General features: G+C 36.1%; 1 protein-coding gene across 9 annotated transcripts in view; it reads right to left on the reverse strand.

The window, feature by feature from the left end:
- Positions 1-12,853: 12,853 nt before the first annotated feature.
- Positions 12,854-27,758, reverse strand: part of LOC143188062 (general transcription factor 3C polypeptide 1) — an 84,812-nt gene continuing 69,907 nt past the window's right edge. For 2 of the 9 annotated variants that reach the window (XR_013003466.1, XR_013003462.1), the window contains 6 exons: positions 19,024-19,523; positions 18,646-18,838; positions 17,333-17,420; positions 15,860-16,066; positions 15,602-15,759; positions 13,821-13,942 (listed from right to left, as the gene is read on the reverse strand). Coding sequence is in view for 3 of the 9 variants with exons in the window: in XM_076392111.1 (XP_076248226.1) it covers positions 13,821-13,942; positions 17,333-17,420; positions 18,646-18,838; positions 19,024-19,523 (903 nt within the window). In the remaining 6 variants the exon portion in view is untranslated. Of the gene's footprint in view, positions 13,943-15,601; positions 15,760-15,859; positions 16,067-16,174; positions 16,211-17,332; positions 17,421-17,524; positions 17,722-17,971; positions 18,292-18,445; positions 18,510-18,645; positions 18,839-19,023; positions 19,524-27,758 lie in introns of those variants that run through there. The other 7 variants (XR_013003468.1, XR_013003470.1, XR_013003473.1 and 4 more) reach the window with 7 other exon arrangements.

Genomic DNA, 27,758 nt, shown 5'->3' on the forward strand with positions numbered 1-27,758 from the left:
TACGTCGAATTTTCGTACATTCTTAAAAAGACAAGTGCTTTGTTCAATGTTCAATGTTTTTACACTCAGGAAAATAACATAAGAATTACAGAAAGTAAATAAACTCGTCCGATGAAAACTGTCGAGCTAGTTGTTTCGAAGTGTCGGTACTGTCCGCTTGATGAGACTAGAGCATCAGACTGAAGTCTAGAACATCAGACTGAGCCGTAAAGGAAGTCGTAGATAGCGTCGGCTCTGCTTCGCAAAATGAATTATTGACGAGGAACTGGGAGATACCAAAGAATACTGCTAAAGCGCAGGCATCATTCCAGAATGATGGAAGTCCTGAAGGGATACATATAGTTATCTATGATGCTTTATCACAATTATAACTAATTATACTCAATTATAACTAATGCTAGACGCTACGAATTACTTCAATTCATAGTCGTTTGATTTAGATATTGTTCTGGTATCGAAAATATGTTAGATAGAAAGATGTTATTGAGTATAAAAACTGTAATATTATTAGGACGGATAGATTTAGGGCTATACAAGGTGGGAGCACAGTCATTATTATTAAAAAATGTTCTCAATATAAAGAAATTGTCTTTCCCTCTTCATCGAAAAATGAAATAATAGAATATATAATTTTGAAAATAAGGGCGAGGAATAATATTAAATTTTACATCATCAGCATACATGCGGTCAATGATAACTGTGACTTAGCATTAGAAGAGTTAAATGAGCTTTTTGACTCACTAAGACTGTACTATAATAATAATTACTATATAATTGCTGGGGATGTAAATGCACGCCATAAATCTTGGGGAGATAGAGTTTCCAACCAAAGGGGCAGATACTTCCGTCAATGGAAAGCTAGTCATGGAGTTAGGTATAAGGTTAAGTTATACATTCCCTCTGCTTCCATCTACAAATTGACGCAAACCTATTTAGACATATGTTTTTCCGATGCTAGATTGGATCTGACCAATGGAGTGGCTTTCTGCGTACATTACGTTATGATAGCGATCACGCGGCTATCGCTTTCTCATTTGAACTCCCAGATGATTTGATTACTGATAGTGAAGCAGTAATCGCACCGCCTCAATACAATCTTAGGGCAACAAAGTGGGGAAGGTTTGTAGAAATTTTAAATAACAGTTAATTTCTGACATAACGGATAACCGCATTTTATCTGTCGAAGAAATTGATAATGGGCCAGGGGCAATAACTAGTGCCATTTCTAAAACAATGGAATCTGTAGTATCTAAATGGTCGCCTATCAATAGTACAGATTACATTAACCGGAAAATAAGTAATGGATGTGCAATTGAATAAGGCTAACAAGGCCTTCCAGATACATAAGCGATTGTTCCATTGCAGATTTTTAACAGTTAGGTGCAGATTGATTTTTTATATGTTACTGATTAGACTTATTATTATCGTATGCGGCCCCTATATGGTGGAATTTAAACCATACCGCTATGGAAAAGCTATGCGCGTTTGAATGCAAATGTTGAGAATAATGATAATGTTTTACCTGATAGTGGTAGTGGTGCGCGTGTGAGCGTGAGAGAAATAAAGGAAAGAGAGGGGAATGTTATGGCATATATGGCGGATATTGTGCGGGTACAGTGAGATGCACGTTCATAATGACCAAAAATTTTATTTGTTTTCTTATATTTTAATCTTATATAAATAGATATATATCTTCTAAAGGAGAAATACCCCGTGTCTCTTTTTCCTACAACCTCAAAATAACAGGTTATGGGCCAAGTTTGTCAGATTAAAACGGATACGAAATATTGAACGGTGAACACATGGTGGAACATACGCAGTACACAAGATAGTATACAGAACCATGGCATCAAATACGAAAAACACATTTAATGTGGATTCCCTGAATGGAAAGAATTATCAGAGGTGGAAATTCAGGATAGAAATGTTAACGGAACAAGGGGTAGTCGAAATAATTTAACAGGAATTTGTAAGTTCGGACTATGATGATGAGAAGAAAAGGGAAGAAAATAGGAAAAAGGATAATAAATGTAAGTCCATCATTGTTCAATGTGTAGATGATAGTTAGATTGAAATTATTCGTGGAAAAGAGACAGCCTATAGTATGTGGGATGTACTGACAAAAATGTTTGAGAAAAAGGGGCTACCAGGTCAGCTATATCTAAAGAGGAAGTTAATGTCCTTAAAGCTACGTGAGGATGAAGACCTAGATGCTTTTATGTTAAAGTTTGATGATATACTATGTCAATTAAAAGCAAGTGGGGCAGACGTCAAGGATGAAGATGCAATATGTAACCTATTGATGTCGCTACCAAAATCTTATGGGACAATTGTGACTATTTTGGAAGGTATACCAGATGTTGTAAAGTCGAGACTTCGAAATGAGGCTGAAAAGCGAAAACTAGCTAAGGCGGTCAACTATGAAGAATACTCTAGTACCAAGTAAGCAGCATTTATGACAAATAGACTGGGAGTTTGTTATGGATGCGGAGAACAGGGACATTACAAAAGAGACTGTAAAAGGTTGAAGAATGTATGGAAAAAACAAGGTCATTACAAGGACCAGTTGTGGGCTGGCAAAGGGCAAACAGGGAACAGCCAAGCGAGGAGAACTCGAGGAGGATACGTACAAGGTACAACACGGAGGTCCAACAATGGCACAGATAGATCCTGGAATCGACATGGTGATCAGAAGCAGATGTGGAGGCAATGGAAGAAATCGCCAAGAAGAGGCAGCTATGCGGAAAAGTATGAGTCGAATGATGCGAAAGGGGCAAAAGCATTTGTTTTATGAGTTCCAATGAACGAGACGTGAGCGTATTAAGGGGGCAGACTCCTTGTGTTTTGAGCTGTGTGCGTGCGCTCACACAAGCAAAGAAAGTCATGCACGTATACGCGATGAGCGAGAGAGACAAACGGTTTCGCAAATTACGCTTTACGTCTCGATACTTGCATAAATGAATTTTTCGCGGGTACAGAACCCACGAGTAGACTTCACTACAGGGTGCTCTGGTCCGTTTAAACTCCAATAAACACTATACGTTGAGAAAACTGTAAAATTACAAACTGTAAGCATGAAACAGACGCTGTTGTAAACTAGCAAGATGGCTGCCGAAGTGACATTTTCGCAAATATCTCACGATTTAATGGTTTTTTCACTCATAGCACACCAGAGCACCCTTCCTTGAATTAGCACAATATCGTGGAAATGCGATTTTCCTCAATTTAACACTTCTTGAAGGCGTAAAGCGTAATTTTCGTTGTGCACCCGTTTTGACACAAAAATAGTTCAACGATTTGCCGTTAAAAGCGTTAATGGTATATCTCAATCAATTTGGTCATATTACCATCAGCATCGATAAAAATACAAATCAGTCGGTAAATGTAATCTAGAATTTGACAGCTGAATGGCGTATTCATCGAATACATGAATACAGACGCAAGAAAGGCTTAATTGCCAAAACGTATTGAAAGTTTGATCACGCTGTTGCCACATATATGTATGTACATATTAAAATTCTGCCCATCAGGAAAACTCGAACGAAACCAACTCCAGCCGAGATTTTGATTCTTACTAATAAGGGAACATCGCGAAGTGAAAGTCTCCGATTTTGATGAAACTTTGTAGGATTGTAGAATAGCCGAAAATATTCGACACGTCTTTTTTTTTATTGCTTCTAATTCATCTAAAGGGTGTGAAAACCACCCCCAAGGTTGGGGGTGGAAAACATATTTCGTTTAATATCTCCAAAACTAGTGCGTATAGCAAAATGATATAAATGGGGCGATTGTGTTTTTTTGAACGACGAATCCACCTATGTAAAAATTTTTTAAAAATATCAATTATTTAAAAAATATATTAAAAAATAGTATATTGTCGTTGTTTTCACTGACAACATGCTGATCGATTGTTTTACAAATTTGTATGCAAATACTATGAACCAAAACACAAAACACGGCCAAAATAGAATTCTGAATTTTTACGTTATAAACAAAATAATAACATTCCTAGTTAAACTGCATTTTGTGCGAAATTGGGCCCTGAAACGAGTGGTTTTACGAAAAATATATACCCCTATAATGTTTTTGTCATTATATTATGATATATGTTGTTTATTGTTCACTAAATGTATAAATTATAACATTGCTAATGAATACTCGCAACGTCTTGCACTCGTTGCAAACAGTACGAGAGGTTCAGTGTGAGTGACCCTTGCATCGATGAAAATGTAGCAAGTAAAGGTGATTTACAAATCATTATTCTTCAATAGTTATTATTTACTATAAACAAACAATTGGAATTGTTCCAGAAGTTATAGTTTAATCCACTAATTTTACACGAAAATATCTTAGTTGAGTGAATTAGGCATTCACTCATAATCTGTAGGTGCCCGGTTCGAATCTCGTGGTAGCTTTTAATTTTTTTTGTTTTCAATTTTTATTTTAAATAATTCTAATTTTTGTATACCTTTTCACAGATTACAATTATACCACTCATAAAATTTTTATTTTTAAGTAAAAAAAAATTAAAATAATTTCGTTTGTTTATTTCTTAAAAAGTATGAATGAATGATTGAATGAATAGCATGAATTTAATGAATTATTTATTCTATATATATAAGTTTTAGGATTTCACATATTAGTATATATATATGCCCATAATTATGAAAGTGGTCTAAATTGTATATTTCTTATTTTGGGATATTTAAAGGATTACATTTAAATAAATTAGAAAATATTTTTATATTACGTAACATTATAATTAGTGTTGATTAATGAACATTTATTATAAATGTGAAATTTTGTGTGAATCTCATACGAAAATGTTGTTTCTTAGACCACTTTCATAATTTTGGGCACATATGTATTGTTTCATTCGTGATACTCTTTCTTTGTCGCTCGCACCGTCCTTTTCTATATTCGTATGAAGCAAAATATCGGCTCAAGGCGTATTCAGTAGAGATTTACTGATGCATAAAATTGTAATTGATGTGGCAACAGCGTGACAGAACTTTCCTACGATGCGATTTGGCAATTATACCTTCGCACTTCTCATTTGTAATTCAACAGGATAACGCTAGATGCCACATTATCAAATGTCGCATGTATAAATTATATGTTTTCACTAATGCCCGTTTTTTCGCAACAGCGCTTCGATCGATTCGGAGTAGGCCCCGATGGAGTCTGCCCCCTTAAGGGTGTTTGAAACTGTAGCCTATGAACACATTCCCAAGGGTCATTCCACGCGAAATCGGGCACGTTTCGGAGCAAGTTCTTGTAATTTGCTCAAATTTGCATATGTTGTAGTCTTTAACGATATTTAAACGTACCCCAAAGGATTTTTCAAAATTTTGAAAAGGTATGGTTTAAATATCGATGACGGTTCATATCGAGTGTGCATCGTTAATCGCGAGCTTAATAAGAGAATAGTTAAAGATAGATTTCCTATGCCTCTGATAGAAGAGTGCATTGATGCTTTGTCAGGAGCGCGAATTTTTTCAGTGCTAAATTTAAAAAATGAATTTTTCCATGTACCGGTAGCCGCAGATAGTCAAAAGTATACTTCGTTCGTAACGCCGAGTGGACAGTACGAGTTTAACAAAACACCATTTGGCCTTTCCAATAGTCCGACAAGTTTCTTGCGTTTTATAGACGATGTTTTTCAAGATCTGGTTAGGCGTAGAATAGTTATAACCTATATGGATGATTTGATTATACCGGGAACAAACAAAGAAAATGCGTACGAAAATTTGGAAATTACGCTAAGAGTCGCAGAACAGCACGGTTGAGTATAAATTGGAAGAAATGTAGATTTTTGCAGCGACAAGTAGAGTTTCTAGGACATGTAGTTAAACTTCTCGGACTGACAGGATATTTTCGTAAATTTATAAAGGACTATGCTAGTATAGCGTACCCGTTATCGGACCTTTTGAAAGAAGCTGTTCGGTTTCAGTTCGGCGAAGTACAAAAATGTACATTTAATGCGTTAAAAGCCGCGTTGTCTTGTGAGCCGGTATTGCGTATTTTTCAACGACAAGCTATCACGGAACTACATACGGACGCCAGTTCCAATGGGTACGGGGCGGTTTTGTTACAGAAAAATCACGACGAGAAAATGTTCCACCCCGTTCATTATATGAATAAAAAGACTACTCATGCAGAAAGCAAGTATAGCTCTTACGAGTTAGAGTTGTTAGCAATAGTGAAAGCGGTAAAAAAGTTTCGAGTATATTTGTTAGGATTAGAATTTAAGATAATTACTGATTGTGAAGCGGTGCAAAAGACATTGTACAAAAAGGACCTCAGTCCTAAAGTTGCTAGATGGGCGTTGACTCTAGAAGAATTTAGTTATAAAATAGAACATCGGTCGAGCGAACGCTTAAAACATGTGGATGCGTTGAGCAGGTATCTTGTTCTCGTTATTGAAGATAAGTTGCGTGAAATTATTAGGAAAAGACAGGACGAAGACGAACGTCTTAAGGCAATAAAACATATACTGGAAACGGAATCGTATGAAGATTATTTGGTAGAAAATAATTTGTTGTTGAAACGGAGCGGTGAAAAAAATGTTATTGTATTGCCTGCTAGTATGTTCATAGATACTATCAAAAGAGTGCATGAAAACGGACATTTCAGTATTAAAAAAGTTACTGAGCAGATTAAAGAAGAATTTTACATACCTAATTTAAATGAGCGCGTAGAAAGGGTTATTAGTTGTTGCGTTCCGTGTATTCTGGCAGAAAAGAAGAGAGGAAAAAAAGAAGGTTGGCTGTCACCCATTCCGAAGGGAGACACACCGTTATGTACGTATTACATAGATCATCAGGGTCCGATGGTATCTACCGGTAAAGGATACAAGTATATTCTAGTCGTGGTAGATGCGTTTGCAAAATTTGCATGGATTTATCCGACAAAAACGACAAATGCGGCAGAAGTAATAACTAATTTAGCGCTACAGCAGAAAACGTTCGGAAATCCAAAACGTATTATTTCGGACAAAGGGGCAGCTTTCACATCGAAAGAATTTAAAGATTATTGCGCATCAGAGTCTATTGATCACTTTACGATAACCACTGGAGTACCGCGGGCAAACGGGCAAGTGGAACGCATTAATCGAACAATTATTCCGGTTTTAACGAAACTTTCCATAGAGAAACCAGATCGCTGGTATAAACAAATTGATAAGTTGCAACGGTGCCTAAATAGTAGTTTTCAGCGTGCAATGGGCATGACGCCCTTTGAAGTACTTTTTGGCGTAAAAATGAGACAGAAAGAAGATGTACAAATCCTCCTTGTCCGAGCATAGTGGCTAAAACCGTGTGCAAGCGCTGGCAGAAACGGTCGGAGCGTATCGTAACGGTCAAGCATCGTGAATGGGATGAAAATTAGTTTTCTGTCAGGATGGTCCATTCTTGGCCCTTCTGCAACGCACATGTTTCCACAAAATGCTGATTTCTTCCTACGTGAATCCTGTTGTCCTGGTGGGGATACCTCACAATGAAATTACGAGACATTACTTGGAGGAAGAGGAAACTCCTTCGAAAAAATCTTGTCAGTCAGTCGGAAAGCCTCTGTGAAGACATGTTTACTCCTCAAGAGTACTACGGGATGTTCTGAGTGTATGTGGAGAACAACGGAGATGCCAATGCTTCCGTTGAAGCATATCAACGACGGTATCCGGAGCGGCGGGCACCCAGTGCAAATTCGTTCCGCAGAATGGCATCCCGATTTTATACCACCGGGTCCGCATTTACTGAATTAATAATAATCGGCCCTTTTCGGGGCTACCAATTCTTTTTACAACGTACGAACAACAAGTTCCATTAAAAATAAATTCAGTGATTGTATCACTTGATCAGTGTTGGTGGTCGTGCAGTGAAGTGAATACATCTTCGATACAACAATAACTCGGATACACTTGACGTCGCGACCCTTTATTTCGGGTGGTGGCGTATACCTGCGAAGGAAGGAAAGGAATTACCGAGAGGGTGAGTTTTATTCAATTTGTCGATAATCAGTATTTTTTAAATTTAACGCAGGCTATGACTTCTTGTCGACGATATCTCTCCAACGGAGCGAGATATCGAAAAGTGCCACTCTTCCTTTTCGACTCCTTTACCCATAACAAGCAAAAAAGCAAGCGTAACATTTTTCGATATCTCGCACCGTTTTCCAGACAATCAACTCCGAAGTTCGCGATTTCCCACCACTGGTGATGACTCGCTTGTTCGCGTACGAGCGCGGCCGCATAGCGCGTAGCCTACTCTACCGCGGGCGCTCCACCGACATACTCGCGCTCTGATTGGTCGGGGTTTTCTGTTAATATCTCGTTAACGAAGCCTTGAAGAACATTTTCGCTAAGGAAAAAGTTGTTTCAAATCAATCCCCGAATCACCCCTTTTAAGGAACTCCAACATTTTTGGGACACCCTTTATAATAATATATATATACAGGGTGTCCCAAATTAAGTGCGGAAGCCGGAAATGGGAGATTCCTGGGGTGATTCTAAACAACATTTTCCTTTGCAAAAATATCTTCCGAAGCTTTGTTAAGGGGGCAGACTCCTTCGGGGCCTACTCCGAATCGATCGAAGCGCTGTTGCGAAAAAACGGGCATTAATGAAAATATATAATTTATAGATGCGACATTTGATAATGTGGCATCTAGCGTTATCCTGTTGAATTACAAATGAGAAGTGCGAAGGTATAATTGCCAAATCGCATCGTAGGAAAGTTCTGTCACGCTGTTGCCACATCAATTACAATTTTATGCATCAGTAAATCTCTACTAAATACGCCTTGAGCTGATATTTTGCTTCATACGAATATAGAAAAGGACGGTGCGAGCGACAAGAAAAGAGTATCACAAATGAAACAATACATACGTGCCCAAATTGATGAAAGTGGTCTAAGAAACAACATTTTCGTATGAGATTCACACAAAATTTCACATTTATAATAAATGTTCATTAATCAAGACTAATTATAATGTTACGTAATATAGAAATATTTTCTAATTTATTCAAATGTAATCCTTTCAATATCCCAAAATAAGAAATAAACAAACGAAATTATTTTAATTTTTTTTTATTTAAAAATAAAAATGTTACGAGTGGTATAATTGTAATCTGTGAAAAGGTATACAAAAATTAGAATTATTTAAAATAAAAATTGAAAACAAAAAAATTAAAAGCTACCACGAGATTCGAACCAGGCACCTACAGATTATGAGGGAATGCCTAATTCACACTCAACTAAAGTACTTTCTTGTAAAATTAGTGGATTCAACTATAACTTCTGGAACAATTCCAATTGTTTGTTTATAGTAAATAATAACTATTGAAGAATAATAATTTGTAAATCACCTTTACTTGCTACATTTTCATCGATCAAGAGTCACTCACACTGAACCTCTCGTACTGTTTGCAACAAGTGCAAGACATTGCGAGTATTCATTAGCAATGTTATAATTTATACATTTAGTGAACAATAAACAACATGTATCATAATATAATGACAAAAACATTATAGGGGTATATATTTTTCGTAAAATCACTCGTTTCAGGGCCCAATTTCGCACAAAATGCAGTTTAACTAGGAATGTTATTATTTTGTTTATAACGTAAAAATTCAAAATTCTATTTTAGCCGTATTTTGTGTTTTGGTTCATAGTATTTGCATACAAATTTGCAAAACGATCGATCAGCATGTTGTCAGTGAAAACAACGACAATATACTATTTTTTAATATATTTTTTAAATAAATTGATATTTTTAAAAACTATTTACATAGGTGGATTCGTCGTTCAAAAATACACAATCGCCCCATTCATATCATTTTGCTATACGCACTAGTTTTGGAGATATTAAACAAAATATGTTTTCCACCCTCAACTTTGGGGGTAGTTTTCACACCCTTTAGATGAATTAGAAGCAATAAAAAAAAATACGTGTCGAATATTTTCGGCTATTCTACAATCCTACAAAGTTTCATCAAAATTGGAGACTTTCACCTCGCGATGTTCCCTTATTAGTAAGAATCAAAATCTCGGCTGGAGTTGGATTCGTTCAAGTTTTCCTGATGGGCAGAATTGTAATATGTACATACATATATGTGGCAACAGCGTGACGAAACTTTCAATACGTTTTGGCAACTAAGCCTTTCTTGCGTCTGTATTCGTGTATTTGATGAATACGCCATTCAGCTGTCAAATTCTAGATTACATTTACCGACTGACCTGTATTTTTATCGATGCTGATGGTAATATGACCAAATTGATTGAAATATACCATTAACGCTTCTAACGGCAAATCGTTGAACTATTTTTGTGTCAAAACGGGTGCACAACGAAAATTACGCTTTACGCCTTCAAGAAGTGTTAAATTGAGGAAAATCGCATTTCCACGATATTGTGCTAATTCAAGGAAGGGTGCTCTGGTGTGCTATAAGTGAAAAAACCATTAAATCGTGAGATATTTGCGAAAATGTCACTTCGGCAGCCATCTTGCTAGTTTACAACAGCGTCTGTTTCATGCTTACAGTTTGTAATTTTACAAATTTCTCAACGTATAGTGTTTATTGGAGTTTAAACGGACCAGAGCACCCTGTAGTGAAGTCTACTCGTGGGTTCTGTACACGCGAAAAATTCATTTATGCAAGTACCGAGACGTAAAGCGTAATTTGCGAAACCGTTTGTCTCTCTCGCTCATCGCGTATACGTGTATGACTTTCTTTGCTTGTGTGAGCGCACGCACACAGCTCAAAACACAAGGAGTCTGCCCCCTTAAACGGCAAAGTTGTTCACTGTATACATCTGCATTAATGGTTTTATTTGGTTCTAACAATTCATAATAAATGACACGATACATATCCCACTACACACTTAGCAGAACTTTTTTGAAATGTAAAGACGCCTTTGGTGTTAGAATCGGCTGTTTATCTTTGTCTGTCCATTGTCTTTTTCTGGTGACGTTATCATAAATAATCCATTTTTCGTCACCTGTTATCAAACGGCCTAAAAATAGCTCTCTTTCAAAGGGCGATAGAAGGGAAATGCAGATGTTTAATCACTGCTGGCAATTGACTTCGGACAGCTCGTGTGGTACCCACTTTCCAAGCTTGGATACTTTTCCAATCTCCTTTAAATGGCGAAAGACTGTCCCATGAGATGAATGCATCTTTTCTGCGATCTGATCCACTGTTAAATGTAGCTCTGACTCCATAAGATTTTTAAGATTCTGATATTGAACTAACTAAAGAATGAGAAAACAATTGCCGTATTTCCCCCTCATCGATGAGTGTATCTGTCTGTGCGAGATATCCGTTGACCAAACGTTTAACGTTCAGAAGCTTTGCCCAATTGGCGATCTAACAACGGCCAATTCCATATTTCATTCGTCCGAATGCATCGAAAGAACTTCCATGGTAAGCGCGACACGACCCTCGCGGCCTTCGGTCGCGGGTACGGAAGGCTCCTTCGAACTAGGCAAGGTAATATCTGTGATCATAAACGGCCACATCTGCGAGACACTCCTTACCGTCTCCTACGCTAATCCGATATGCCTTTGCTTTTCCCCATGAATTTGCTTGTGATTTTTTCGACTTGAAGGAGAGACTACCACCTCCACTAAAAAAGGTAACCGAGAAAGATCCAACCTTGTTGGTGTCAACTAGCAAATCGAATTCGAGTATTTTGACGAAGCTACACCCCAAGAAGTCGCGCTGGAGGATGCGAAGGCACGAGAAAAGAGACATCGGAAAAAATCGTCAGTATCGATCGTAATTTTGCCGCCGAACTGTGTAACATCTTGTTTTTATTTACGGAATGCCGCAGATCGTTTCAAAATAATCGGTTGTCGCTCAATAAAAGGTCAAGTGCTCATTTGGTGAAGTGATCAGTGTTAGTGACCGCGAAGTGTTGTAAATGCAAGGTGACTTCTTGTGGTGTTGTACCTGTGATCAACGCTACCTGGGCATCTTCCCCCAATGATCGGGATCGGCACAGTGACCTAATGGAGCAAGCGTTCAGGCAGCAGGTGAATCCTTTCCGAATTGGTGAGTTTTACTACTAGTAATTACTCATATTACTAGAGTCGTATTATTAATCTCAATTCATTTAAACATTTTTTGCTTTGGTCCGTCATAATTAAAAAAATAAAAATCAATGTTTCCGTACTTTTTACCGATTAGAGTAACTAATACGTCCAATTTTTGTTCATTCATTATGAAATAAGTATTCTTGTACAGTTTTCAATGCTTTAATACAGAATAAAATAACGTACAATCCGTAGGAACTACGAAAACATTGCTTTTTATTTTTTGTACTATGGCATTACTTTACTAAATCGGTATTTTTAAATCCTTTCTCTTCGTTTCTTATTTTTTACAACTTGGATAATTTATTTAAAAATCTGAAAAAATTCTATAATATGTGTCTCAATAGTTAACCTGGTCCTGATTTCTTTCATAATTTTTCATCCAATAGTTTAGGAGAAATTGAGCATTGACGTAAACATTTTGAGTTTCTTGTACGAGCCTCGAGCACGGTCAATAGCAGACGCTCCGCGTAGCTTGTGCCCTATCGCTGGTCGGCAGAGCGCTCGCTATTCGCTATTTCTGATTAGTCGGGGTTTTTCGTTAATAACTCGTTAACACAGCTTCGGAGGATATTTTTGCAAAGGAAAATGTTGTTTAAAATCACCCCAGGAATCTCCCATTTCCAGCTCCCGCACTTAGTTTGGGTCACCCTGTATTATTATGTAATTACTGTTTTCTATCGAGTGCCTTTTTTTGAAGGGCCTTCTAGAAATATACATATTGTATATATAAGAGTCTGCCTGCTAAACCGCTGCATATTTTTTAGCCATAGGTTCGGTACCCTTTTTAGGCTCATCATTTTTTATACTCAGTATTATATTTTTTTAAATTCCTAATCATCTAATAATGATCAACATTTACTTTTAAATGTTTTTTAAGAACATTTCAAAATATTTTAATCTAAAATATCTATGAAAATAATTTTTGAGTGCTTTTCACGATTCCACTTTTCTTATCATATACATTGTCACTTAAATTCTTATTGCACAAAGTATGAACGAATTACAACCGAAATTGTGTATTTTGCTGTTATTTCTAGTGTTCTTTTAAATCATTCTCTCCCTCTCCCTTTCTTTTGTAAAAATGTACGTTTAGTGGTTTATATACATTTAATAATAAAAAACTTCAGAATAGTATTCATATTAACCACTAATACAAACTTGAGCGATTCAACAGTAGCATCACACTTTCCAATAACAATTCTTATCCCTTGAAAAAATTCAGTGATTATCTTGTTCGCACACGTTTACACGTACTTTGATCTTTCTTGTTCTAACGATACTACTAGAAGTGTAAACAGACACATTACAAGACGTCTGTCGAAGTACGGTTTGCTTAAAGCGCTCTTTTTGCAATAATGCATGCACCAAGTATCAGTACTTGCATCAGTATGTAGAAGAAAGTTCATAGAGTTATAATTAATCTACTTCCAAGAAGAAAACGTCTTCTAAGATACTTTTTAAGACGCATAAAGTGTCGAACATATTTGATTCGTTATTTCGTATACAGATACGTAGTCTCGCTGAGAGTTTCACCAGTCATCTCCACTACTCGTGGTGTGAATGTACTTGATGTGAGTCTCTACTGAAGCTTCTAATATTCCATTTAACTCATTTCTCGCAAGTATTTACAGAAAACGTATTAATTCAGAAGATTAAAATGTTATAAAAATTTAATATGTGATTTTAATTAATTTTCACAAAATACATTAAATTGTTGTGTCAATTACGTAATATAATCAGTACTATACATCTTCGTACTTAAAAATATTCCAAACTTTAGCACTGCTCCAGGTGTGGGTTCAAGAAAGATGCTTCCTTCAACAGCCCAATTACTGCTTATAACTTCTGAAAAATATAAATAAAAAAGTACAGTTAAGACAATGTGGATTAATTATTTGGTATAATAATAGAAACCTTATTGGAAATTTAATAGCATTAAAAAAAGTGCTTCTAAAATACATGCAATTAAAAAATGCATACAATTAAGTAGGAAAGTGATTTGTGCATTTTAAATGTAATAAGTCACTAACGCTTTCATATTATTCTAAAATATACAAGGCTACCCATGAAGTTCACGACTATCTATTACAATATTATCTTAACAAATATGAAACAGGTATTGGTGAGCTAGAAAATGAGATCAATCAAAGTAGAGGGGAAAAATGTACATAAATTAGTAATGTTGACTGTGTTATGTCACGGCCACATTGCCGGGGATGAATAACAGCTTTATATGAGGTTTAGACTACTATTGTCTTCCTCTAGATTGTCGGAATATTCCTGATTAGGAATTAATGGGACTGGTTGTCACTTAAATACAAACGTACAAGAGTACAGGTAGTTTATTTAATTATATCTCATTTCGGAGATAGCGTAGATACGTCATTATAATTATCTTTTTTCAGAGATAGTAATATACACTCAGCAAAAGAATTAAGGGATCATCTCTACGAAGCCGAAAAATGGGCCCAAGTTAAAATAGACATAGCTTTGGCAAAAATGGTCGAATTCATAATATCAAAAAGTCGTTTGAAAGCGTGAAATCTCTACTTTTGTGTACTGTTCAGATTTTAGTTTTGTTGCTTTGTGGCAAAGTTATAGCGATACAAACGGTAGTTTAAACTTTTTTTTAAATTTCGACCAACTTTCTAATACTCCATGGGGCGCAATAAATTTTCTAGGCACGTTGCATTTATACCAGTCGAAAGCGACTTCTTTCCTGTGTAAAATAAGTGTTTGCTGAATGTTGTACGATTTTTTTTAATAAAGTTATTCAACTTTAAAGCAGAAACCGTCTCTTTGACTTTAATTGCTGCTCAAAGGCGCTAGAATCATCGTAGAACGTACATAAAAGAAGCAGTAGAAAGTTTGAACTTTCCTCTTGAAGATGCATTGTTGACATTAGCAATTTAATTAACATTTCAGTACACTAGATCTTTTCGAAAATATGCTTAAAAATGCTAGAATTTCCATTTTTTCTTTAACTCGTATCTCGACAACGGCTGATCGCAGCATCCTGATCTTAAGCTCATTTTAAAGTAGAGGGTCTGCGGATTTGATTGAGCCCTGAATGAACCTGGTGTGACCATTTATATGGAATTTATATGGAACTCATTCGTTGAATTATATCGTTTTCCATGCCATCAACCTCTAATGTCGCGATTTCGGTAGTCAACAGTCGCGCTTTTGATTAAAAACCAAAGTGCTTTTTGCAAGCCGCCAAATCTTGCACTATACGTGATCGTTGATCGGCGTTTTGGAAGCTGCGACATTAGAGGTTGATGGCATGGAAAACGATATAATTCACCGAAGTGGTCATTTTACACACACACACACACACACACACACACACGCGCGCGCGCGCGCGCGCGCGCACGGGGGGGGATCTGAATACTTTTCACCCCCTGAACATTAAGTAAAAATAAAGCAATCAATCTGTTATTTTGTTAACGGTGCACTCGCAAGCTACAGAATCGTGAGGAAGGTGTTACTCCTCCGTCGTACCGCTCTACTCCCGCGCCCACATAAACCCCCGTATGCCGAATAGATGCACACGTGTGGGCTAGCCACCTGGATTAGCTCAGCTAGTAAAAGTGGTTTTTTTCCGGCTCACGAAGCACAGGTTTCACTGGGCTTCGTTCGAGGCAATTGCCAAACCGGACCTAGAGCACGGAGAAGAGGTTACTTCATCTCTATACGCTCGTTCCACGACAGTCTTCCTCACGGAGAACTATCGATAATACAATCCACTGTTCTACCTACGTTATATAGTGAGATATCGCGTCTCCCTCCCGATAGGTACGATAATTCGTTGCCTGGAGACGGATGAGACGTTTCTAGTACGAGTTACTCGTATGTAAACGGCGCGGTTCCACCGAATTTCTGTTCTAGGCGCCAGGGGCACTAGGACCCCGACGGACCCTTCCGTGATCAGGACCTCAGGACCCCAGAACCAAAGGAGCATCGCCCCTTTAGTCCCCGGAAAAATTAAAAGGAAAAATAAACGTTTGTCTTTTTAAGGACAGACAAAAGGAATTGACTTATACGATTTTCTTGTGGTTTATACGCCTTTCTCACCTAATCCGGACCGAAGTTAGATCCCTTATAGCGATCCTAACAACATTAAATTCAGAGGAATAAAGATTTTCTGCGGAAAATTTTGTAGAAGGAAGAATGTATGTTCACCAACGATAGTATCTTTAATCGCCATAATGAACATAAATGGGCAAGAAAAGAAACCCATTCCTTAGGAGGAACACAAATTATCAAATAAGATACACTGTTAATGTATAGTGCGGGATTTTAAATACCAATGTTATTGGTCCATACTTCATCGATGGTGTTCTAAACGGTGAAAAATATCGGCATTTTGTGAAATTTAAATTGCCATCTCTTCTCGACAACATTCCTCTCCGAAACAGGCTAAATTGTAAATGCTTTCAGCAGGATGATGCATCAGCACATAACTCACAAGTGGTCATGCGGTTTCTAAGAAATAAGTTTGGCAATACAAGAGTCATCGCAACAAATGCATTAATATGTTGGCCAGCCTGTTCACCCGATTTGAGTCGTCTGACTTTTTTGTGCGAAGTTATTTAAAAAATAGAATTTATTCAAATGCTATGAATTCTGTGGAGGATCTGAGAAAAAGGATCATACTGGAATGCAGAACAATAACTGCAAACACTTTAAACCCAGTTATGAAAATAATTAAAATACGATAGCAGAAATGTTTACAATGTAATGGAGAAGCATTTGAACATTTTCTTCAATAAATACAGATTTTGAAAATATCTCGAGATAGAAACATTTTTTTGCTATGGTATTCTAAGAATTTTTTACATACAACGAACAGAGAAATCGATTAGTGCAACAAAAAATATGCATTTTTATTTAAAGAAATGATGCAATTGGTAATTGTACATGCACAGTTGCACCTAAAAGAAATCTAAGGGCTTCCGAATGTAGTGCTCTTTGAACCATTTATTTTTCTCTTTTGATATTTTTTCGTAAATGCATTAATAACGGAGTTATGGCCTGAAACAATTGCGTGGACCACCCCGTATAGGTATAGATATATCTGTACGTATATCTATATTTTAAGATATAGGATTTAATTTGTAAAGCCAATAAGATATAATCTCGTTATTTATCATTATTATTACATAAAAAAGTACGACTTTACCTATGAATATAAAAGCAAATTTTTACTGATTAGATAAAGATTCCACTTACTTGGCTTAATTTGTGAAGGCTTTGAAAGTAACGTTGTATGCGTTCTTTGTAGTATAATATGCTCCAAACATCCTAACTTCACCAACATCTATAACATAAATAAATTTATAAAAGAATATCAAATTATTCAAGTACTTGCTTTAGAAGTACTTATTATTATTAGGGAGTTAAGATCGATACTGTGATCGAAATTGTAAATACGTATATTACGCGTGTAACGATCAAATCAAACGAACCAGGTCGCACAAGAAAAGAGTAAAAAGACAGTGTATGGTTAGTCTGCAACTCATTCGTTTCGGCTGAGGTGCCACTGTTGACTTTCGTTCGCTATTGCTGACCGTTGAAAGATGAGTATATCATGGCTTTATCTTGATATCCTGATAGGCAATCTGAGCATATAGGAGCACGAAAAGCTGTGCGTTATACATACAGTATATACAGTGTATAACAAATATAGCCTTCAATATTTTACGGGGTGGTAAAATATAAGAGATCTAAATTGGAGCATAAAATGTATAACATAGTGTCCGATCTGCTTTCGTTTTGCAGTAATAATGTCCTAAAGATAGCACCATGTTTTGAAACGAAGAGTAGCTCGCGCGTTTTAATGATACAAACACATTAAAAGAGTTAGCTGACCTAGAGTATTCGGTTGCTTGTGAAGGTTGTGTTTATTTCGGAAAGGCTTTAACACGTGTTGAGACCATCATAGAAACAAGTCCTTCCATGCGACTCTTATTATAAAACAGATGCTGCTGTCCTAGGTTACTGGGTTATCTTGAACAGCCGACTGCTGACAATCTTTTGCTCTACGCTTCATCTGTTTATTACCTCTTTTCCATAAGCATTTCGAATTTTTGAAGCTTTATAAATGTTAAACTCTGAGAGACACAACAAAATGTGTTAAGGCTTTTTTCTTCTATTGCTCCTCCTCAATGTATCTGCAAAATTTACGAAATCTGTCGACTATTAATTTACTCTGCAGACATGTTAACTTTAAAGCCTTATAACTGTCAAATGAAGGCATATCAGAGACTTTGTCACAGAGCATTTTGTGATTTAATTAGAATACTCTACCACCTCTTAAAATATTATAACGTATACCTATTATACCTTGTATACGGAATGCCCCGAAACTGGTGATGCAAATAGAAAGGTTCTATATGAAAAGAGAAATCTAAAATACAAAATTTTTTTATATCGTACTTTGTTTCCGAGACATATGACTTTGAATTTTAGCCAAGGATCTGAGTACCGAAATACAGTACGAAGCAGTTGAGAGTTAAACAATGATGGGGGAATATTTATCTTACCTCGATGAGTTCACGTGTATGATACGGCTGAAGAGCAGGAACAAATCTGTTTTGTACCTTCGTCAGAGCTATACCTGGATGTGTCAAACAATATGACAATACTGCTCCCATCATGCGATCAAGCACTCTACGATTTAATACTCCATCTATTCGAATCCAGGGTTTCATCACAACTCTGATTTCTTGTTTTGTGCTGAAATATGTCGTATATATCATATAATCATTTTATATATATTTATATAAGTTATATTTATTTAGATTTGTGTTTGATAATAGTTTTGTTTCTTAATTCGTTTTTTTGAAACTTGTAAAATAAAATCTTACAGCATTTCAATTTGTAACAATTACGATAGAAATATAACAAAAGAAGGAGCTTACATAGAATCGAATTGCTTGGCACTTTTAGGCATATCTTTTTGGAGTAACAAACGAGTCCTTTTCCTTTGTATCCTTGCCTTTGGTTGTGTATTATACTCTTCACGGCTGTCATTAAGTTTATCCTTATCAGCATTTTCATTCTTTTCACTTCTACGTGATTGAGGGTTCAAATCAGTCAAGTTTTCGTCCAGAATATTAGATAATTTGTTTTCTGAGGTAAAACTGGAGCTTGCATTCGATACTTCCACTATATTTGTACCACCATCTTTATTTATCAGAATTTCAGGTTCTGTTACATTATATACGTTTCCTTTAGATACAGATATCACTGATTCTCTTTCTAAACGATTAATTTTACATGAATGTATTAACCAAGGGTCTACATAGTAATGGTGTATATATCGAGCAATTGTTACACCAGATCGTAAAAGTAAACGCTGATTAGTAAGAAGAGAAACAATATTATGCAAATTTTCTCTTAAACTGCTTCCAAATTCAACCTGCAATAAGGAAACAAACTTCATTTATACCAACATATTGCATATATACGCATGTGTATGTATTTAAAAAGTGACGAACTCAAAAAGCGTAACTTTTTAGTTATGGCCAAAAAACAGTTGGGTAAACAGACTTGAGTTCATCATAACAATTTTACTAATAAAACTTAGAAGTTCTAGAATCTACTAAAAGAACTTTTCAAATATGAAGTTCAATTATTTGAGTAATATTGACAATAACGAATAACTTTAGACAGATTATTCGAGTAAGATAATTCTATTCGATGGGTCGTTGTCGACGAAACAATTACGAAGAGCTTTTACTCTGAATAATTGTTATGAAGAACCGAAATTTCGGGCTACATCTGTTTCAGTTACAGTTCTACGTCAGTACCCATATTGATCCTATACCGTTATTTTTTCGGTTCTACATATATCAGTTCCAAAACAGTTACAGAACGAGTGACACCACTGCACGTTACAAAGCTGAACCTTTCCTAGGGTAGAAGCGGCCTTTAGTGTGCACCATCAGGAGTATAATACGATACTATGGTAGAATTAATTTCAACAGGCGGCTCAGTACTATAAAAAAATATTTCTTCACCTCATATATTTGTGGCGAAACATTAAATGGTGTTCGAATAAAGAATTTCTGAACGAGTTGGCAACGTTGGTTCGACTTGCAGGCCCCTGAGCAGGCCATACCATAAAAGGTAAGGGCCATCTGTTTTTCTGTGACAGAACGCTACGAGGTGTTCGCAAGGATCGTTCTTACGGATTCCGAGGTACGCTCGTCACAATTCTAGCGCGGAATAAAGTATTCTTTTATCACGACAACCTGTGTTGTTTATTTATTGCATAGATCACCTCATATTATATAAAAAAATAACGAAAAACTAAGTTGACTGAACTTTTTACTAAAATGTGTTGAAGAATTTGTTGAGGAATATGCAATTCAGTAAAAACAAATTTCTCAAGTTGGTCGGCCATATACATTCACAAAACCTACACGGCTTATCGGGAAATATTTCCCAAATTTTATACCGGCAGCTCCATCAAAAGCAAATCCCCTCCGAAGATATGCCATCTGTTCAAAAAATGGAAAACGTAAAAAGTCAAGATATTGGTGTACGACCTGCGAAGTGGCACTTTGTGTGGTACCGTGCTTTGAAAAATATCACACCTAAATAAATTGAAATTTTTTAAATTATTTTCTTTCTTCAATTTTTCTTGTTTATGTATTTTATTATTTTTTGCCAATTTTCAAGCTTTAAGTAAAAATAACATATTCAGAAACGAATTATTAATTTTTTTGTCAAATAAAAATGTAATCCTTCCTCGTTTTTCGTAAAATTTACAATAGAACCATTTGCCCTGCGTTCGACGTGTATATATACTCGCCATTGCTTGATTTTAACTCGGCACTATGTGGAGATCTTTTAAAACTAATTCCGCAGTTAATAGATTAAATTCAAAGTTCGAGCTTGACCACGGCGCGATCGAACGAGCACGTCGCAGTATATGTAAAATATGTAATTAATGTAGGAATAGAATTGCTTGTATCTATTTATTAGGACGACTGACAAAATATACAAATAGGGACGAGCACGCGACAGAAAAGTACGGGAAATATGCGTATGCAATTAGCAAAAACCAGGTCAAGCGCCACCATTAAGCCGAAATCCGTCTCGTTATCCGTGAACTAAAAGCCGTTGTCGTAACCGTAACGTCATGATCGATCTTTCGTATCGTTTTCTGTGTTCGTCTGTTGACTCGCGTAACTCTGACCTCGTGCGCCGCGGGTGCGTCCTTTTGTTTTCCGCCGATCGAATGTTCTCGCATATTCTCGGTGTCCTTTTCAAATTCGGTGCGTAACCGCTTGTTACGCGTCGATGATTATATCTACCGTCACGGCGTATACAAAAACAACACATACATCCAGCGTACACACACACACACAAACACACAGTCGCACTCACATCAGCGCTCACATCCTACATTAATATACTTTATTTTATGATAATTTTCTAAAAAAAGATCCTTATATACATATAGATTAATTTACGTCTGGAGCCGTAACCCCTGATATGTTACGATTTCATTTACCGTAATGAAATCGACATGAAAATCGGTTCTATAACTGTTTTGGAACCGATATATGTAGGACCGAAGAAAATAATGGTTACAGAACCGATATGAATGTTGACATGGAACTATAATTAATAATTAGTAACATTTCGGTTCTCCAGAACAGTTATTCAGAATAAGAGATCTTCGTAAATGTTCCAAGAACCGAAATCTATGTAATAACAATTTTCAAGCCCTGCAGGAAGCACATAACTTAAAAACAACTCGTTTTTTAGACAAGAATAATTCAGATACCACTGACGAAATGCAGTAAAAGGTACATTGTAAGGTTTGTTCATATATTTGTAGGTGTAAAACTACAGGGTGTTTCCAATCAGGTGGGTCATTCCTGCAGGATTGGTTCTACAAATGTAAACAATGAAAAAAATTCATATGTAAAAATACGTTCGGAAACGTCTAGTTTTTTAGCTATACAGTTTTGTGTTGCTTAAAACGTTGGCTCGAATCCCATAAAAAATAAGAAAAGCATGAGACATTTTTAGAGGATAGGTTCTGGGTACAAAGACAATGAAGAAAGTTAAAATGTATGTATGACCGAAAACGCATAGTTCTTTACTTACATACTATTTTATATTGCGTAAAATACTGGTCCATTTCTTGGTAACACGGTGTACTATTATCTTTATGGTCTTATTAGGACCAAGGATATTTCGGTTCCTCGAAAAAGTGGCACACATTGATGTCTTAAAAAAAGTATCACACTGTACGCAATATAATACAGCGTATACAGTGACTCGAATTAATATTCGGACACTACCATCCCCGAACATTACCGCCCTACATACCTGTTTATAATGAAGTTACTAAACGGATTCTTTTTAAATATATTAGAACACTTATTATAGTTAGCAAATACACAAATTTTGTTTATTTAATGCACATATCTTTTTGCGTAATAAACGGTAAACTAAATAATGCCGGAACCTGAGCTCGAAAAAATGTTCGGACGCAACAGTTTACTCGCGGTAACGAGTCGTTTCACTTCGTTTGATATTATTAGCTTGCACAGTGTTTGTAAACATAACGTCTAATGTACATCCGAGACTTAGTATGGCTATTGACTTCGTCAATATTAGATGTATCGTTACGAAAAATGGAACGAAAAGGTAAAAATACGTCTTTCGCAATTCGCCAACTAGTTATTTATCATTATGAAAAACAGAAACCATATCGACAAATAAGCGAATTGCTAAAAATAAGCAAAAGCACAGTAGCAGATATTGTAAAAAGGGTATGTTAATGAAGATTGAATCGAATCAATTCCGCAAAAGGGACGTTCAAAGATATTAGATGACCGAGAAGAACGCAAAATTCGTAGAAAAAATAAAAAAAATCCTGGTGAAACTGTTACAAAACTGACTGTTGATTTATTCCAGGAATTTGGAAAGAAAGTATATGCAGATACGGTGCGTAATGTATTAAAAAGGCATTGTTATAATACGAGGGTATCACGAAAAAAACCGTACATGAACGAAACAAATCGTAAGAAACGATTGGACTTTGCTAAAAAATATATTACAAAGGACGAAACATGGTGAAATAACGTCATATTTGCGGACGAGAGCAAATTCAATCTTTTTGGATTCGATGGACGCAGAAGAATATGGCGTAAACTCAACGAAGAATTTAAATTAAAAAATTTGAAACCAACAGTGAAACATGGCGGCGGGCATGTAATGGTTTGGGATTGCATCTCAACAGCAGGTGTTGGTGAATTAGTGTTTATCGAGTGTATTTTAAATAAACATAAATATTTGAATTTGTTGAAACAAAATTTGATTAAAAGTGCCGTTAATATGAATATGCGTGACAGTTTTAAGTACTATGAGGACAACGATCCGAAACACAAATCGAGGTTAATACATGAACATTTACTATACAATTGCCCTAAAGTGCTACATCCTCCACCTCAATCGCCGGATTTAAATCCGATTGATAATTTGTGGGATCAGTTGGATCGTAATATTAGGAAAACATCTATTAGAACAATAACAGAATTAAAAGAGCGATTATTCGAGGAATGGAAAAGTATAACATAGAAATATTTTAAAAAAATTATATATAATATGCCAAAACGTTTACATGAAGTCATAAGACAGAAGGGACAACCAACCAAATATTAATATTATAATAATATTGTTAAAAATGTATACATTTTATACATAACTTGTTGACTGTCCTTGTTGAATATTTTTTCGAATACAAATCTCGGCATTATTTACTTTACTGTTTGTTATGCAAAGATTATGTACATTAAATAAATAAAATTTATGTTTTTACTAACTACAACAAGCGTTTTAATATATTAAAAAACAATTTATTCGATAACCTCATTACAAACAAATATATAGGGCAATAATGCTCGGAAATTGCCATGTCCGAACATTAATTCGAGTTACTGTAACTAAGAAATTAAGCATTTCCGGACATATGTGGACATAAACTTTTGTCTTTGTCTTTGTGTCAAGAATCTACTCTCTAAAAATGTGTCACTTGGATAGGAACATCCTGTATACGCAGGGTGCTCAAAAACAAGGTGATATAAGCAGAAAGCCAGTGACTCTACATAAAAAATGAGTTGAAAATGTAGAATATATTTTTTTGATTTCGTGTTTCATTTTTCAGAAAATTGAGTTTAACTTATGATCAAGTACAGGCGGACGTAAGTATAGTTTTGGATGTTAAAGGGTACACGTGGTGAGGGAAACACTCAGCCTGACCATTGACTATTTCTACAATAAAGTAGTAGTATTTCCTTTTCCTCATTTACCTCTCAAATATCTAAAACTGTACTTCAGTTCACTCGTACATGGTTAAAATTCAAAGTCAATTTTCTTGAAAGCAAAGCATGATATCAAAAAATGTTATTTTTTGGAAGATTGATACATCTCTGAGGTTACAGTTTGTAGAACCTTAAAGAGGATAGCACAAGCAATTTATATGACATAAAGTAAAGTATACTGTGTAGAGCTTTAAAGTTGCACGCAAGACATATTGACGTAGTAGTAATTTTCCGTACATCGAGGGATACGTTGATTAATTAGTAATTATGACCATTTTGGCTAATAATACGTCTACGTCGAAAAGTACGTGTGAGATGAGGCGGTTCTATCTACTGTAACCAATAAATTCGCATTCTTTTCAAATGCAAACATTCTAGTTCTGTACAGTAACTAGAGAACTATGTGCCTCCGGGAACATGTATGTACAGAGTATCATAAAATTAGATGTCACGACCATTATAGTAGGGTTCGAGATTTCAAGTGAACCGAGTGAGATACCCGGCTATACCAAAATTACCTGTATTACCCGGGTATCTCACGAGTACCCGAAGCATGAGATAGATAAGAATCTCGTGCCGAATTAAGCCGAGTTCAGCCGAATTGAGCCGATTGCTTTGCGGTAGTTTTAGACTCAGACACATTGTCAATACTCTTCACATTTATGTTTAATTCCTCGTACAGTACTTAAAATCGAAGTGAATATAAATGTTGAGTTGGCAATAAAAATATTGTTTAGTTATTTTCTGTTATTTTCAAAGCAGATGACATTTCATTAATTGTCATCTTACAGCTTTCGTTTTCTTTGTATATTTATCAGGACTTATCATTAAGACACTATTAAACTCAACGTGTGTGCAAAAGTAGATAAATTGTCATTCGATCATAAATCAAATACGATAAAAAATATTCAACAAAACTAATTCTTACATTGTATGTGATATGTTTCAATTTATATATCTATTTACATATATGTATACAATCTATATTTTAAACATTTCTGTTTTGATATAAAAATACTAAGAAGTTTACATTTTCGGGTGATAAGCAAGAGCGCTTGTCATTTACAATATTCTCAGCTGTAGAAAAACAACGCTCTGAATAAGCAGATGTAGCTGGAATACTTAAATAAGTTATTGCTAGATTTGATCATTTTTTATATTTAAATGTATTACATTTCCACCAGAAAAGAGGATTTAAATTATGATGTATTTGTTTTTACTTCAAAACAAAGATTCAATTCTAGTTCATTCGAGTTCGGCACAATTCGGCTCAGTTCGGTTCACTTCGATTCATTCCGATTCGATTCGGTTCACTTCGATTCATTCCGATTCGATTCGGTTCAACTCGGCTTAATTCGACACAACAGTCTTGTCTGTCTCGTGTGTCGGGTACCCATGAGATACCCGGGTAGCACGGGTAATTTTGATATATCTGGGTATCACGGGTAATTTTGATATACCCGGGTACCCGAGTATCTCACAATCAGTAACTCTAGTTTGTAATTGCGAACTTCGTTTCGCCATTCGCCAATTTAATATTGAATGGCTAGTTCAATATGAGGACGGATCTTAACAGCGAGGTAACAAATTGACTACGAATATGGTAAAGTCCGAAACTACGACTTTAGAAGTCCGAATGATGACTCGTGTTGTTCTTTGATTCGAGAACAATTATTTTGTACAATGATTCGTACACGACTGTAAATGCTTCCGGAGTCCGCTTCTTCCTCAGTTCTCATCCCCTTCGAGATGCGCATTCGGGGGGTGTCAACTCGATTTTCGGGCGTTGACCAGTAGGATCGATTAGCCATCGATCCGGGAAGGTGCATCCTCCTGAGTCACTTTGGAAGGGCGGAAGGCACCCTCACTTCCTTGATCCCTCGTGCACCCTCTTGGTCGAAGGCCAGGCAATTGAGGAGGAATAACGGGACTCCGGATTAGCCAGCGAGTCTGCGCGAGTGTCTCGTAGATGCTTTATTACTTATTTTTCCGCCGCTCGACGAAAATCTGAAATTGTTTTATAACAAAGATTTCCAGATGCGGTACCCTTAACTGTCGAAAACATAAAAGTTCAGAATTTCGAATGACTCTGACTTTCGCATCTGGCAACAGTAAAATAAACGATTGCTTCCTTGAGCGGAGAAAGGACTGTGTCGATTGCCCCTGGTGTTTGTTCCTCAACGGAACACCATCATTTGCTAAGCATGCCTGTAATTATTATATTGTTCCATATTTTATCCACAAGTCCAGGATTTGATCTCATTCTTTGGAATGGATCTTCTATTTTCTATTTCAACCGTGAGACGGACGTAAATGTTTGACCAAAATGATATACTCTATCTTTGATTGTTCCCCAGAGGAAAAGATCTAACAGATTTAATTCCGATGAACGTGGAGGGCATATATGTGGAGCAAATGTGCGGTATATTCAGTGTGTTCCAAAGATTTCATTTAAAAACTGATGAACAGAAATAGTGGAATGAGGTTAATAAAACCCCGAACACAGCCGGAGCGCGCAGAATTTGTAAAAAAAAAGCAATTCATAAACAAACCAATAGTATAACTCGGAACTTCTCTTGATTTGTAGACTTGTAGTCATTGAATAGTTGTGATTTTTGTTGACTAATCGATTCCGTTCAATTCACGACCTGTCATTTTTAAAGAGGATCGCATTAAACGATTGATGTAATCCAGCGACCTGTGTATCATCACGGACAAGCGTACTGGGCCTCAAAAACCCAACAGATTCTCAAAGGAGGAATTGCGGTGCATAAGGGACGCAACAGGTACGATATCCTTTAGTTGAGTCATGAAACGAGAACGCAGGAAGTGTAAATCGTTTTGACCTCTTAATGGTGCAGGCAAATAAATGGGGCCTATAATATTATTCCCTATAATATCTGCCCACACGTTAACGGTAAAACGACCTTTGCATCGTAATACGTAGATTTTGATATGCTCAAATTCTAGAATTCTAATAATTCAGGCGATTACTACAGCAAAAACTACTTTCATCACTGAACAAAATATTTTTTAGAGAATCTGAATTTCGTTCTAACTTTCAAAGTATCCAGTGACAAAATCGATGTTGAACGGTTGAACCCATGATCAGTCCAAATGCCAATAATAATAGACTGAGGCGATAACAGTTACGCTATTTGATATCTCAGATTCAACTGACTTTCAAATATAAATAAAGCCAGCTCGGCGATGATACATTTACGTTTATAAATACACAGACAATTATAAGTTTGACCGTAAAGATCAATATTTTCCTTTAAAATGTGAAAAATGTCAATTTCTTAATT

Source organism: Calliopsis andreniformis, chromosome 1, assembly GCF_051401765.1.
Source record: "Calliopsis andreniformis isolate RMS-2024a chromosome 1, iyCalAndr_principal, whole genome shotgun sequence".
NCBI classification, from domain to species: domain Eukaryota; kingdom Metazoa; phylum Arthropoda; class Insecta; order Hymenoptera; family Andrenidae; genus Calliopsis; species Calliopsis andreniformis.